This window comes from Malania oleifera, chromosome 6 (genome assembly GCF_029873635.1).
Source record: "Malania oleifera isolate guangnan ecotype guangnan chromosome 6, ASM2987363v1, whole genome shotgun sequence".
Taxonomy (NCBI): Eukaryota; Viridiplantae; Streptophyta; class Magnoliopsida; order Santalales; family Ximeniaceae; genus Malania; species Malania oleifera.
In genome coordinates this window covers 54,950,295-54,964,784 of record NC_080422.1, presented here as the reverse complement: position 1 = coordinate 54,964,784, position 14,490 = coordinate 54,950,295, and the positions used below count along the sequence as shown (strand labels likewise).

General features: G+C 39.2%; 1 protein-coding gene across 1 annotated transcript in view; it reads left to right on the top strand.

Annotated features, from left to right (window-relative positions):
* The first annotated feature begins 5,555 nt into the window (after positions 1-5,555).
* The window catches only part of LOC131157131 (dehydrogenase/reductase SDR family member FEY-like), a 53,596-nt gene continuing 44,661 nt past the window's right edge, over positions 5,556-14,490 (top strand). The window contains exons 1-3 of the mRNA XM_058111041.1: positions 5,556-5,915; positions 6,031-6,151; positions 6,582-6,699. Of these exons, the coding sequence (XP_057967024.1) occupies positions 5,686-5,915; positions 6,031-6,151; positions 6,582-6,699 (469 nt within the window). The 5' untranslated portion in view covers positions 5,556-5,685. The remainder of the gene's footprint in view (positions 5,916-6,030; positions 6,152-6,581; positions 6,700-14,490) is intronic.

Below are 14,490 nucleotides of genomic sequence, written 5' to 3'. Positions count from 1 at the left end.
TGCAACCTGTGCTCTATGATGGGGGGATCAATGCCCGGCATGTCTTCGAATGACCAAGCGAACACATTCATGAATTCATTCAGTAGTTCACCCAACTCGGCTCTAAAGGTATCAGGTAGGTCACTACCGATCTGCACGCATCTCCCCTAGAGGCCACTAGAGGTACGCGCGCGATGTCTTTGTCTACTGTGCTGATTTGAGGGTATTCCCCCCTTACCTCTAAGTCTTCCATGATTAAGGTTTCTCTTGCCTCCATCTTCCCTTTTAAAGCCATAACATAGCAGTTCTAAGCTGCCGCTTGATCTCCCTTAACCACCCCTATCCCGTGGGGCGTAGGGAATTTCATTTTAAGGTGGTATATGGATGTAACATCCCGAATTGCATTAAGCAAAGGGTGGCCCAATATGATATTGTATACTGAAGGCCGGTCGACCACCAAAAACTCTATCAGTGAAGTAACTTGCTGTAGGATCGTCCCCATTGTCACTGGTAGTGTGATCGTCCCCATGGGATGAACTACATCTCCACCAAATCCAACCAGAGGGGTTGATATTGGTTTGAGTCGTTCTTTACCAATCTTCATTCCTTCAAGTACTGACCAGAATATAACGTTTTCCGAGCTTCCGTTATCTATCGATACCCGTCTCACTTTGTAGTTCGCCACCAATAGAGAGAGCACCAACGCGTCGTCGTGCGGTTGTTGTACCCCTTCTTCGTCTCCACTATCAAATATGATATCGTCGTCTTGTTTGTTTTTTTTTTCTACTTGGTTCCCCTCTCTCTGCTGAGAGCACCTGTTTAGCGTATCTTTTGCGAGCTCCTCCATTATCACCTCCACTAGCGGATCCTCCGAAGATCACCACAATTTCCCTTATAACCTGCTCTTCCTTCTTGTTCGCATTGGGTCTCCTTTGCTCGCGGGGTTCCCTTTGTGGATCTTCTTTCTTTGTAAACCTTGATAGATATCCCCTTTTTATCAAGGTTTCAATCTCATTTTTCAGTTGAATGCATTCCTCTGTGTCGTGCCCGTGATCCTTATGGAACTGGAAAAATTTGGACATGTTTCATTTATGTAAAGGGGTCCGCATAGGTTTGGACCATGATACGTACTCCTTCTTTCTTATCTGCATCAGTACCTCAAAATACGATACATTTAAGGGTGTATAGGTGGAGAACTTACTAGATTGCCTTCTCACTTTAGGGCTGGTGAGCAGCGTACTAGTCTCCTGCCTCTTCGTGGATCTAGAGGATTCTCCCATCTCCCAACTAATACTTTTTCTTTTCAGCTTCATGCGATTTCCCCTGGTGTCCATCATTTCCTCCAGATTGATGCATTTCTATGCTTGGGCCATCAGTTCTCCCATGTCAACCGGAGGCTTTTTCCCTATAGAGTACAGGAAGCTCCTGGGCTAAAGGGCCATGGTTAATACTGCCAAGGCAATCCCCATGTCTAGGTTGCGGATCTCCAGGGTCACGGTGTTGAAGTGATTCATGAATTTCTTCAACGTCTCCCTCTCTCCCTGGACCATACTCATTAGGTGGGATGTCGTTTTGACGATCCTCCGGCTGTTGAGGAAGTGGCCAGTGAACAGTTGTTCCATCTCCGAGAAGGAGCCAATCGATCCAGACTACAAGGTCTGCTACCAATCTCTGGCACTACCCTTAAGGGTTGCTGCAAAAGCTTGGCACATAATGGCATCTGAGGTGCCTTGTAGCTGCATCAACACCTTGAAGGTATTTAGGTGGTCGATTGGATCGGAGAGACCCTCGTACCTTTCAAATGTGGGCATTTTGAATCTACTCGGTAGTGGGACTTCCATCAGTTCTCTTGTGAAGAGTGGCTCTAAGGACCTTAGAGATGTGTTGACCTTATAGGTCACACCCTGGTTTTGATAATGACAAATACAATTGTATTTAATAAATATCTAGTTCATGTGCAGGTTCATATTAGCATATCTTCAGTGGCACGTGAAAAGCTTAAAGACTTGAAGACAATTTTATACTCTTAATTGTAATAGTTTTTAAATGAAATTTGTCTGTACTAAGGGTTTTTGGTTTGTAATAAGCTCACACACATCACATGCATGATTTAATTTGCAAGCTCAAACCGAACCATAGAAAGACCTAAGGGTGAACCATCGGTCGATCGACACCAGACTTTTTCGGTGTTTCCAAATTGGACCCAAGTGACCTTAGGACACTCACTTTTACACTTGTATGTAATAGGCACTTGAATAGGGTTTGAATGTTACAAGAAGGGACCGAAATGCACATTTGGTGCACTTTCGGTTGACCGGCAAACTCAGTTCAATTTGGCCCGGTCGACCGAAACCAGTCCGGGTCAACTGTTTGACCCAGGCCCGGTCGACCGAGCCCTTATAGGTCATTTAACCTCGGTCGACCGAACCTCCTGGGAGTCAACTTTTTGACCTCCCGGTCGACCGACCATATTTGTACTACAGCTACCTGGTCGACCGAGGGGTCTTGGGAGAATTCCCAACAACCTGGTCGATCGAGCCCTGTAGTTCAAAAAGGCCCCGATCGACCGAACCTCAGTATTTTTGAAAATCGCCCTTTCCCGGTCGACCGACCACTCAGTTCAAAATGCCCCCGATCGACCGAGCTACTTGAGTCCCGGTCGACCGAAACACTTTTGGTCGACCGAACCTCTCGGGTTGCTCCTATTTTTACCGCGGTTAATAATTTTTTAAACAGGGTTAAAATATCTTAAGTGTCATTAAACTTTCCCAAAAATCCCTAATAAGTCCTCAACGGTCAAAATTTTCAGCATGTCTATATATACTCCTTCATTTGGTGGATTAAGCACCGATTAGCGAAAAAGTTTAAGAAAATCTCTCTCAAGCCAAAATACTTATTTTTGCCTCTCATTACTTATACTTCTTTTGAAACCTACTCAAGCTTACATTCTTCGTCTATCTAAATCATTTGTAAGTATATTGAGTATCATTGCTTAGAGGTTAGCTCTCCATATTGTTGCATAGTTGAATCGATTTTTGAGAGCATAACCTAAGTTTTCTAAGGAGACTTTGGCAATAAGCCTGCCCTAAGAAAGACTTGTTGTGCCATCCCAAGTATTGCATTCTCGTTGCAATATCTTAGGAAGTTCGTTTTTGTTTGGAGATTGCAAAAATACTTTCAAACATATCCAAATATCTTGTGGTGTTCATATTGATATATTTGTGAAAAGATATTTGTGTGTGTGATATATCAATCTTTGTGGTATTATTTATACAAGTATATATATCATCTACCGAAAACAAAGATTATCTATTTTGCAATCCAAGCATATACACATTTGTATGATTGACACATTCTATTGATTGATTATGTTGAGGCTTATTTGATATTCTGTGTGAACACGCTTGATTGAATATTTTGAAGTACACAGATTATTATTGACACTCTCACGTACGTGCTACACTGATAGAAAACATAGTTGAGAGTTGACATACTTAGACCACACAGAGCTTACTTTTTAAATCATCTGTGGTGTTTGTGTTTGTGCGCATTTGTGGTACAAATCTGCTTTATGTGAAAGCACTCCTGTATTGTACCTTGTGATTGTATATCTGAGAGATTCCAGGCGTGGCCTGAGGGGGCGGTAATCCAGCCCGGTAAGGATTGGTGTAAAGGTTGAGGTCAGCCCTGTGTTAATTTGACCTGGTTTGTATAGGTGCCGCTCCACCCGTTTAAATGAGCAAGGTATTGTGATAATCCTTGTGCTGGTTAGCCAAGGCGGGGACGTAGGCAGTTGGCCGAACCTCGATAACATATCTCTGTGTCATCCTCTCTTTACTGCTTTCTAGTGCTTATATGATTGTTTAAACTGCCTTATTTAATTTCAGGTATATTTACATTAATTGCATTAGATTGACCCTAGGCTTGTGAACATACTGTTGTTAGAAAGGAATACCTAGGAGGTAAAATTTAAAAATACCAATTCACCCCCCCTCTTGGGATCACGGTAAAGCTAACAAGATGTTTCTCCGTAGAGGAGGTTGGTCTTGCTTTCTTTCTTCATCTTTTCTGTCTGCTATATTTTCTTGATCCTTTCCTCCAGCTCTGAGGATCTTTTCTGCTGGTTGATATCTACGTTGTTCGCGTCTTATGCCTTTTTGGTAGGGAAAGTTTTCTCTTCGCTCTCTTTCGGTTGATATGTTTTTCGGGTTGGATTGGGACTCACCTGTTGTTGAAGTGGGGCATATCCTTCCTGACTCTTTTGGTGTAAAAGTAGGTTGAGCATGTCCTCCATTTTCTTCTAGAAGGCGAGGAACTCCTCCCTTGTGACTCCTAAAGGGTATGCGGGTATAGAGTGGATTGACTGGGCTGACTTTTTTCCGGCGGGGCTAGAGCTAGAGCTGTGTGAGGTTGACATTTTTTTTTTTAACACCGGAGGTGGAGTAGGATGTGTGCCTCTCATGAGCGTTCCCACAGAGGGCGCCAACTGTTGTGGGATAAAATCGGTGATGGCCAATATGAATGCTCCCAAATCTCCAGTGACCTGAAAAGGATAGAAAATAGAAAAGACTTGGAGGACCCGGGTGTACTCTAAGGGATCACTCCGATGCCTAAGTAAGAGGGATGCTCTAGAGAGGCTGAATGCAATAGTAAAATAGGTTAAATTACTTACCTTGGTCTCTTCCCTAACTCCCTTCTTATAGGGGTTGGAGTTAACCCTTGGGTGGATCCGTCTTTATTGCGCGATGGTGTGAATTTCTCTCAGGTCATAAAGTGTTTGCGTGCATCACTTAGTCATTTAAGCCGCTGGTGTGGATCTCTCCCCCTCTTTATTGGCTTGGAGTTGATTGCTCTCACCAGAGGGTTTGACTTGGGGGGTGTGGGCTAGCTGTTGACTTGTTCTTATGAGCTGGCTTATTTTGGGCATATCAAGAGAGGTGCCATCTCCCAGACCACACTCAAAGTGGGAGCCTTGTGCACTGGGTACAACCTTTTTTAAGAGAGGTGCCATCTCCAAGGATTGAAGAGGTGAGGGTGGTCAAAAAGAGCGGGATCCAAATGCACGGCTAAGATCACCAAGAGCACTTTCCATCCCTATGGAATGTCATATCCTTTCAATTTAATTATATATAATATAAATTTAAAAAAGCATATGTCATATTCAATTATTCATTAACCAGCTTTAGTTTATTTATATAATTTTTTTTCCCTGAAAGCAAATTGGCATATGTTAGATTCAATTATTCCTCTTTGCTCTCTCCGCATTTGTGAAATGAAAGAGAAAGGAGCAGTTATAGCAAATCTCGCTGGGTGATCTACCGAGATTTGCCATGCGTCAGAGAAGTCTTACCACAAAAAATCTAAAATATTATTGAATAAAGGAGTATACGTAAGCTTTAAAATGGAGAAATTTTTCTTAAATAAAGTATTATTAAATATTTTATTATAAAATAATAATAAAATGGGAAAAAACTCAACTGCCTAGCTCAGCTACGGGTCAACTCAGGGTCAATTTGACGGTTACTGTAGCTGGCGGAAAGATCGACGCTACAAACAGCAAACGCCCCCTTGTAAGAGTGGGAAGGTAGAGGCTACTCTACTACAGAGCCCTGCACGCTTTTCTCGTTGTTATTATTATTATTATTATTAATATTATTGTTACTATTTATATCAATCTGTAATTACAGATACTTAAAGAGAGTGAGAATGGGCTCTTCGTCGTCGTCGTCTTCGTCGCCGCCGCTGCCTCCTTCTAGAGCCAAGAAGGGGTTGGGATGGATCGAGTGGCTGAGAGGCTGGCTGTATGTGATATACGAGATGCTTTTCCAGAGGATTTTGGCCAGCCATTTGCAGAATCCCCTCCCTCTCCCTCCAATTAACGATCTCACTTGCATTGTCACCGGATCTACCAGCGGCATCGGCCTTGAAATCGCCAGGTCCTCGACCGTCTCGCGGCGTTTGGGCCCTTTTCTGTTTCTTTTTCCTTGTGTAATTTTTTTTTTTTTAATGTTGTGGGAACGACAATTTGAAGTAGTTGTTTGTACTGGAAAGGCAACTGGCAGAATCGGGGGCGCATGTAGTTATGGCAGTGAGGAACCCCAAGGCGGCTTATGAATTGATTCGGAAGTGGCAGACTGAATGGTCTGGAATGGGTCTTCCTCTCAACATTGAGGTGTTTGAATTCTTTTTTTCAACATTGAATATGAACAACATGGGTTTCGGTTTTATATGTCTCTTGAGGGTTTGGTCATCATCATCATCATCATCATCATCATCATCTTCTTCTTCTTCTTCTTCTTCTTTTGGAATGTCAGACTGATAAAAGTTGGCTTATATCTGTCCAATTGGGCTTCTGGAGAACAGTTTCAGCTGAAACTCTATCTGATTGGACAGTTGGAGAATAAGAGTCATTTCCATGTGCCAACTATCATCAATATTTTACGTTTTTATGCTCATTCTTAGGGTGTCCCTGAACAAGTTATATGTGTATCATTGAGGCTTTAGATTTCTGTTTTTTTCTTGGGTGTGCATATGCCTGTATTTGACGTGTAGACTCTGAGCAGCAGGATTGTTGACTTTGTAAGAAATTTCGTGTTTCCAAGGTGATGGAACTTGATCTTCTGTCATTGGATTCTGTTGTGAGATTTGCTGATGATTGGAATGCACGTTTGGGACCTCTGCATGTTCTTATTAATAATGCCGGGATATTTTCCATTGGAGGTTAGTGATTTGAATCTGCTCGTGTTCAAATTTACATCCTTTTTAATATTTTCATTCCTGAAACCATGTGAGTCCTATTTATTATTTGTAGCTTGGTACATGCTCCTTCTTATGTATGGGTTTGTGTGGAATCATTTGAAAATGAAATTAAATATTTTCATATATGGAAAATGTTTCTCTAAGCATGGAGGTATGACTGCATACGTCTTGCCCTCCCTGACCTCTTTTGATGGCATGGGAGCCTTGTGCATTAGGTTGTTACATAATTACATTTAACCGTGGAAACACCTAACTCTCTTTTTTGCCAATCTATTTCCTCATCAACTTCTTTGGGATCTCTTTATTTCAACTGCAAAAGAGGAACATATCCATAGCCTCTTGCAAAAAACGACACAGGCACCAAGATCCCATTAGCTTTGTTCTCATCCAACCTTAGCTACCTAGTAGTCACCTTCAGCTAAACAGTGTGAGAGACCCATTATTGAGGCCTCAGGTGGCTCTTCTAAGAAGTCTGACTACTATTAGGGCTTTCAACTTTAATAGAATTCCAAATATTGTGCCTGTTGGCTTGTTAAGTCTAGCTTTTTTTTGTCTTCATACCTTTGGACTGATTTGTAATTCCTGCGGATATGTATTGAAACGGTGCTAAATCTTCTTGAAATTAATGATTTTCAGGAGTGAAATGTTTGCTTCAAGAGCAAATAGCTTTGTTTACTCATAATCAAGGTCTTATGTTTTGGCCTTCCATTTGAATATGGTGGAAGTTTTGGATCTCACAATGCTTCAATATGAAACTAGGATGGAAATGTTGGAGCCACAATTTTCAGCCAAAATTTTGAAATTTATCAATTTTGGTATGAAAAATTTAAAATTTCAGATGTTTCATAGAAACAGGTTTGCATTGGAGTTGTCCTTTTGGGTAGATCTCAAGCCACATAAACAGAAGAAGAAAAGCTTTTCTCATAGATTTATAGGTTCTTGTGTTGCCTTCAATCTTGTCATTATCTTCATTGTTTTTGTTTATGCCATTGTATCCTTCTCCTCCTCCTCGACATCATTGTTGTCTTTGTTAGATTGTTACTTCAATTAATTCTTGGTGAACCCATTCTATGAGATTAATTAGGTTAATTACCAATTGTCCTCAAGCAACTTGTTCTTTTGTACACCATTACCATTTTTATGATATAAATGAGTAAATATATTTTATTACTTGGCATAATGGTGAGTGCAGAACTGTTTATTCTCCCAAAATGGTGGTTCAGGTTTGAATGCAAGGGATCAACTTCTCTAGAAATAGGGATCAATGTTGTAGGATCTTTCTAGTTTAGCACTTGCACATGTTGATAATAGGAAAATGGGACCCTGTTGAGGGATGCTCAATGGTTTTAGGCTGAAGCTTAGTTGAAATAGCGAGGATTTAATGATTGACAAAAGGTTATTAAGTGGAAGGAATTTTAATGTAACTGGGGAAAGCTGAGGCTTTTCAGAGATATATGCCTTTGAATCGGTGCCTGTAACAGAGTGTAAGAGCTGGTTTTGTGAGATTCTTGACGATGGTGAAGGAATCTAGGTCAGGCAATGGTTTGGTCTTGGGAACATGCCGCAATTGTCAAAGTAAGAGATCTGAAATTATTTCTTTCATTATCTGTCAAAAACAAGCTGAATACAGCCACATTGATAGAGCACACAACTTGGGCACTGGATTCTTTTAGTGCCTAAGTTAAACTTGGAGCCTAGGCTTGAGTGTTCTCACTAGACTTGTACTCTCTTTGAGACCAATTAAAGTGATCAAGTTTGTCCCAAATTACAAAAATAAGCCCATAAAATCCCAAACTGAGGGCCGAATACCACCACCTGAGGACAAAACACCAAAATGCAATTATGATAAGAAGATAGAAATAATGTACCAAATGGCATCGGAGTGCTTTTGAGCCCCATTTTGTTTTAATAAAAGTTATAATTTTTAGAAAAAAGAAAAAATATTAGAATAAGAAAATTACAACACATAAAAGGACAAGCAATCCTCCTGAAACGAAAAAGAAATTGAAAAAAAAAAATCTGAAAAACAAGGTTCCCCGGTTTCATTGCACATCAATAAGCCATACCTCTAGAAACCAAAAAAAAGAGTTATACTTCACACCAACTTTGGATCTATCAACCTCCCTTAAAAATTTTCTAGAACTATGCTCCAATAGCAAAATTAGCACATCTCCAAAGTATTTTTTCACGCACATCTACAAAGTTTTTTCACTTCTTTATGAGAACCAAATAAAGATGCTGGGAACATCCATTACTTGCCAAACACACCAAAAGCCTGCACCAAATGCCCTAAGAAAAAGGACATTGCAAAACTGATTGAACGTTCATTTAACAACTTCGGTAACAAAGAATCAAATTAATATAGATAGAGCTTTCGAAAGTCTACAAACCTAGAGCCAATCATTAGTATAAACCTCGCAAAGGAATAAAGACCAAATAAAAGCACCAATTTTGGATGGAATTTAAGGGCCTATTTGGCATTGTTTTTGTTTTTGTTTTTGTTTCTGTATAGTGAAAGAACGGATTATGAATTTAAAATATGATTAAAATAAAACAACAAAAACAACAACTAATCCTTTTTCTCCAATTCACAAGATCCAGGGCCATAATAGCTTAAGATCTATTAGATCCTTCTTCACTATTTTAGGTTAACCTTTATCCCTTCTACTCTCCTTAACAATAACTAACTCACTAATCACTCTTCCTCACTGAAGCTGTAATTGGCCTACGTTTCAAATGCCCAAAACCTTCTATATCGCCCTTCTCTTATCTTATCTTCTATTGATGTTATGCCTACCTTATTGGTAATATGTTCATTCCTTAATTTATTCGTTGAAGTTTTACCCCTCATCCACCTTAGCATTCACATTTCTACAACTTTTACTTTTTGGATGTTTTGTATCTCAGTTGCCCAACATTTTGACCCATATAGCATGGTCGTCTAATATTCGTCCGTAAACTTTCCTTTTAATTTTAGGGTATTCTATGATCACGTAGCATCTTGAAGCACTCCTCCATTTTCCCCAACCTGCTTTAACTCTATCTATTACATTCTCTTTGATCTCTCCTTCCGCTGGTATGATAGATCCAAGGTGTCGAATTCTACTACCACTATTAATTTCTTGATTATCAATTTTAATCTTATCTCCAATATTCCCCCTTATGTGGCTGAAGTTGCATTTTATATATTCCATCTTATTCCTACTTATTCTAAAGCCTCTAGACTCTAAAGTTTTTCTCCATAGTTCTAATATATATTTTACTCCACTCCTATTTTCATCAATTAGAATAATATCATTTGCAAACAACATACACTATGGGATCTTATATTGGATATTCCTAGTGAGTTCACTGATCACTAAAGCTAAAAGATATGGACTCAATGTAGAACCTTGATGTACCTCTATTGTGATTGAAAATTCTTTAGACTCTCCTCCTTCAGTCCTAACATTGGTTGTTAATCTATTATACATATCCTTAATGACATCAGTGGGGTTGGGGGAGAACCGGAGAAGATGGAAGGTGATGTTGAAAAGAGTTAAAAAGAAGTGGGGTTGGGGGAGAAATCTGATGATTGTCATCCTCATACTAGTAATTTGAAGGTAAAGAGGTTATGCTTGTAGAAAGGCGGCTTGTGGGGGTACTGATATGAAGAAGATATTCGAAGATAAGAGAGAAAATTTCAATGAGTCGACTACAAAGGTACTAAGGAGAGATTCTAGTATTTTGGAACTTCCTAAAGTTGAGAAGAATGTCAGAGGTTCTAATGAGATTAGAAAAGGTAAGGAGTTGAAGAATCGGGAGGATTTTTCAGATTTAGAAAGTGATGATAATAGCGATTTTGACTGTGCTGGGGGGTTGTTGTTTGGATGAGATTCAGGAACAATATGTGTACATTTTGACTCTTGTGATGAATTAGGGGATTTATCTTTTGTTCATCCACCCTTATTGGAATGTCTGGAGGGCGTTTCTATTTTTCATGATGATGGGTTGGTGAATCAGTTTTAGCGTAGGGATGGAATTTTGCCCACACTAGTGGAGGAGAGTTCGAAGGGAGGATATAGAAGCTCAAATTCTTATGGATGAAATGGATTTAAAGTTGAGTGATATTGTAGGAAATGTAGTGGGCTTGGATGGTGGCAAGAGTTGAAAGGTGAAGGGTGAAAGGGAATTAGCGAATTTGAGAAGTTCAGTAAATTATGATGGGAAGGGTCTGAAAAGGGGGTTTCTTGGTTAATTTTGTTCAGTTCTTTTTTGGGATCTTGTTTTGTTTTGTTTTATTTATTTTATTTTATTTTTTATTTTTTATTTTCTTTTGTTATTCCATTTTTGTTTGGTGGACTCCTTGCCCCCCCACGTTGTACCTTCTATTCTTTCTATCTGATATACTTTCTTTTCTTATAAAAAAAAAATCTACTGTGAACACCTATAACTACTCTAAACAACAACCAAAAACCAAAAGAAAAAAAACTAATCATTTGATGAACCCTCTTGAAGTATTAAACCAAAATTTAGGATGACCATTAACCATTACTGAGAAAATGGATAAGGTCACCAAACCCCTAATTCACCCCCTCCATCAATGACCAAAACCTTTCCTCCTTAGCACATGGTCTAAAAATCTCTTACTTTATTAGAAGCCTTCTCAAAATCCAATTGAAAGACAACCTAAAGTCCTTTTACTTCTCTTCACATCTTGCACAACTTCATTGGCTACTAAAGTTGCATCCAAAATCTAACATCCCCTATAAAAGCACTTTGGTAACTAGAAACGACAACATCCTAAATATTACTTCCTATTTGCCAACACCTTAGAAAGAATCACACTCTAATTTTAGGCTAATAGGCCTAAAATTCCTCATTTTAATGAATTTATCCTTCTTAGGAACCAAGGTAATAAAGGTAGAATCAGCACTTCTTCCCATAATTCCATAATTGAAATCCATTAAAAAAAGCTCATCGGATCTTCTTTAATGATGACCCAACAATTCTGAATAAAAACCTATTGTAAAACCATTTGGCGGTAGGGTCTTCTCCTTATCCATCTCAAAATGACTTCCCTAACCACCTGCTCCTTACAAGGTTTCTCAATCCAATCTGATGGCTCTACCGTTTTGAAGTCCACTCCAAACCTTCCACGAATTCTTTTAACATGATCCTTCTCCGAACACAACTCCTTATAAAATGAGGCGATCTTCTTTGTAGTTAAATTTGGATTCCTAACCCAAGGTCTTAAATATTGATGCTGACTAAAATTTTGAGGCTTGAAAAGTATGTACATTTTGACGTCAATGTCAATTTTGAAAAAATGATGGAAATTAGGAGTAAATAAATATATTTTGATAGCAAAAGAAATTCATTAAGAGGAACAGAATTTACAAGTGGGGAGAAAAGGCATCTCCCAAAAAAATCTGGAACAAACCAGAAAAACTAAAACACTAAAACACAGAAATCAATCCAACCAATTCTTCCAATTCCTATTTAAGTCCTGAGAGCTAGCTTCTCTAAAAATTCCAAACCTGATATACCAAAAAGAAGTCAAGAACTGAATCTTTTCCCACACTAAATACAAATTCAACTTCTTCCTGGAAAAATATCTGTGCATTATGTTCCAACCAAATACCCCATAAAACTGCATACTTGCTACACTTCCATAGAGCTGCCCTATCCTTCCTTCTACCAAAGCCTGCAAAAGAAATGATTAATAATTCTTCCACTGAAAATAGGGGCAGACCAACTCTCTTGCATAAAACTGAACAATTTATTCCAAATCCTTCATGCAAAAAGAGGAGAGTGGCTGTTTCTGAATTCCTATGGTAGAGCACGCAAACATCTAGAGAGACAGCCTTCAAAGGTCTCCTAATCTGCAGCAAGTTATTGGTATTAATTTTGTTAAGAACAACCAACCAAGTTAATGCTTTAATTAATGGGGGACTTTAATCTTCCAAAGAACTGAATAAAGAGGAAAGGGATAATTTGAATAGGTCAAAAACTAAAAGAATAATTTACAAGAAAAGACCCCTGAATGATCCAGACACCAAGAACGAACATCCCTACCCAAGGATAATTTTCCATTGTTCAATACTGACAACAAGGAAGACAACTCCACCATCTCTCAATTATTTAGAGGTCTCCTAAAATGAAGATTTCGAGTGATTGGACAGCCACTCCCATTATCCACAAAGAAAGAAATAACTCTGTTTGGCTTAGAGCACAATCTAAAAGGGCGAGGAAAAGAAATGGAAAAAGAATCGTTCCCGAGCCATGGGTCTTTTTGAAAAAAAAACTTTATGCCATAGGGAATTATTTTCCAAGGGGAAGTGCCTCAACCATTTAGCTAATGGTGCGGTGTTTTTAGATAACAAATTATCAAGGCCCAACCCCCCTTCCTTCTTAGACTAACAAACCTCCCCCCAGTTTGCTAAATGGTCCCTACGACCGGACCATGAAAAATCCCTCATAATTCTCTCAATCTGGTTAGCGACTCCTATTGAAATTCTAAAAATAGGTAAAAAAAATACATATGGATGCTAGGGAGACAAGCCTGGATAAGCGTAATTCTACTGCCAAGAGAGAAAAGAGCACCCTTCCAACCAACAAATCCCTTCGTAATCCTCTCCATTATTGGATTCCAAAAATCTGCCCCTCTAGGATTCCCATCCAATGGAACCCCTAAATAAGTTAGAGGCCATTCCAATAAACAACACCCTGTGTCTACTGCCCAAACTCTAGTCCTCTCATCGGGTACATTTAGGGCTGCTAAGCTACTTTTCCCCATGTTAATCTTAAGTCTAGAAACTCTCTCAAAAACATTAAGAATACCCAAAATTCTTCTAAATGAAAATTATGATCGTCATGAAAGAAAATGGTATCATCAGCAAATTGAGGATGAGAAACAACCACCCCCTCATTCCCCACACTTAATCCTTTAACCAAGCCTTTATCAACCACCCTATCCACCATCCTACTTAAAACATCAACTACAAGTATGAGCAAAAAGGGGGATAACGGGTCTCCTTGTCTAATGCCTCTCAAAGCAATAAACCAAGTTTTAGGTTCACCATTACCAATAATTGAAAGCCACACATTAGACAGACATCCCCTAATCCACCTATGCCATTGCTTGTCAAAACCCTTTTTCACGAAGACCTTATCTAGGAAGCTCCAACTAACTTCGTCATAAGCTTTCTCGAAATCTACTTTAAAAACAAACCCCCTATTCTTATTCCTATGGGTGTCCACCAGGATGGCATCCACTATTTGTCTTCCCCCAACAAAAGCACTCTGGGCTCTAGAAATAGAATCATTGAGTAGCTATGACTTTAGTGATAATCTTATACATGCTAGAGACCTGGCTAATAGGTCTAAAGTCCTCAACCTTAGAAGATTTAGCTTTCTTAGGCACCAAAGCTATGAACTTAGAGTTGATACTCTTACTTAGAATCTCATTCACATAGAACTCAATGAAAACTTTCATCAAATCAGCCTTAACTGTCTCTCAACAGTATTTGGAAGAATGCCATGTTAAACCGATCCAGACCCGGAGCCTTATCTCTATCCATCCCAAAAACCCCTCACTTCCCCTTCATCAAAAGGTTTCTCTAGCCAATACAATTGATCAGCAGAGATAGGATCCAAAATCTAACCCCGCAATTATAGGTCTATTAAGACTATCCTCCAAATTCAAATTGCGAAAAGTTAGTAATCATAAAAGATATCAGATGCTGATCATTGGTACTCCTCCCATCCCCC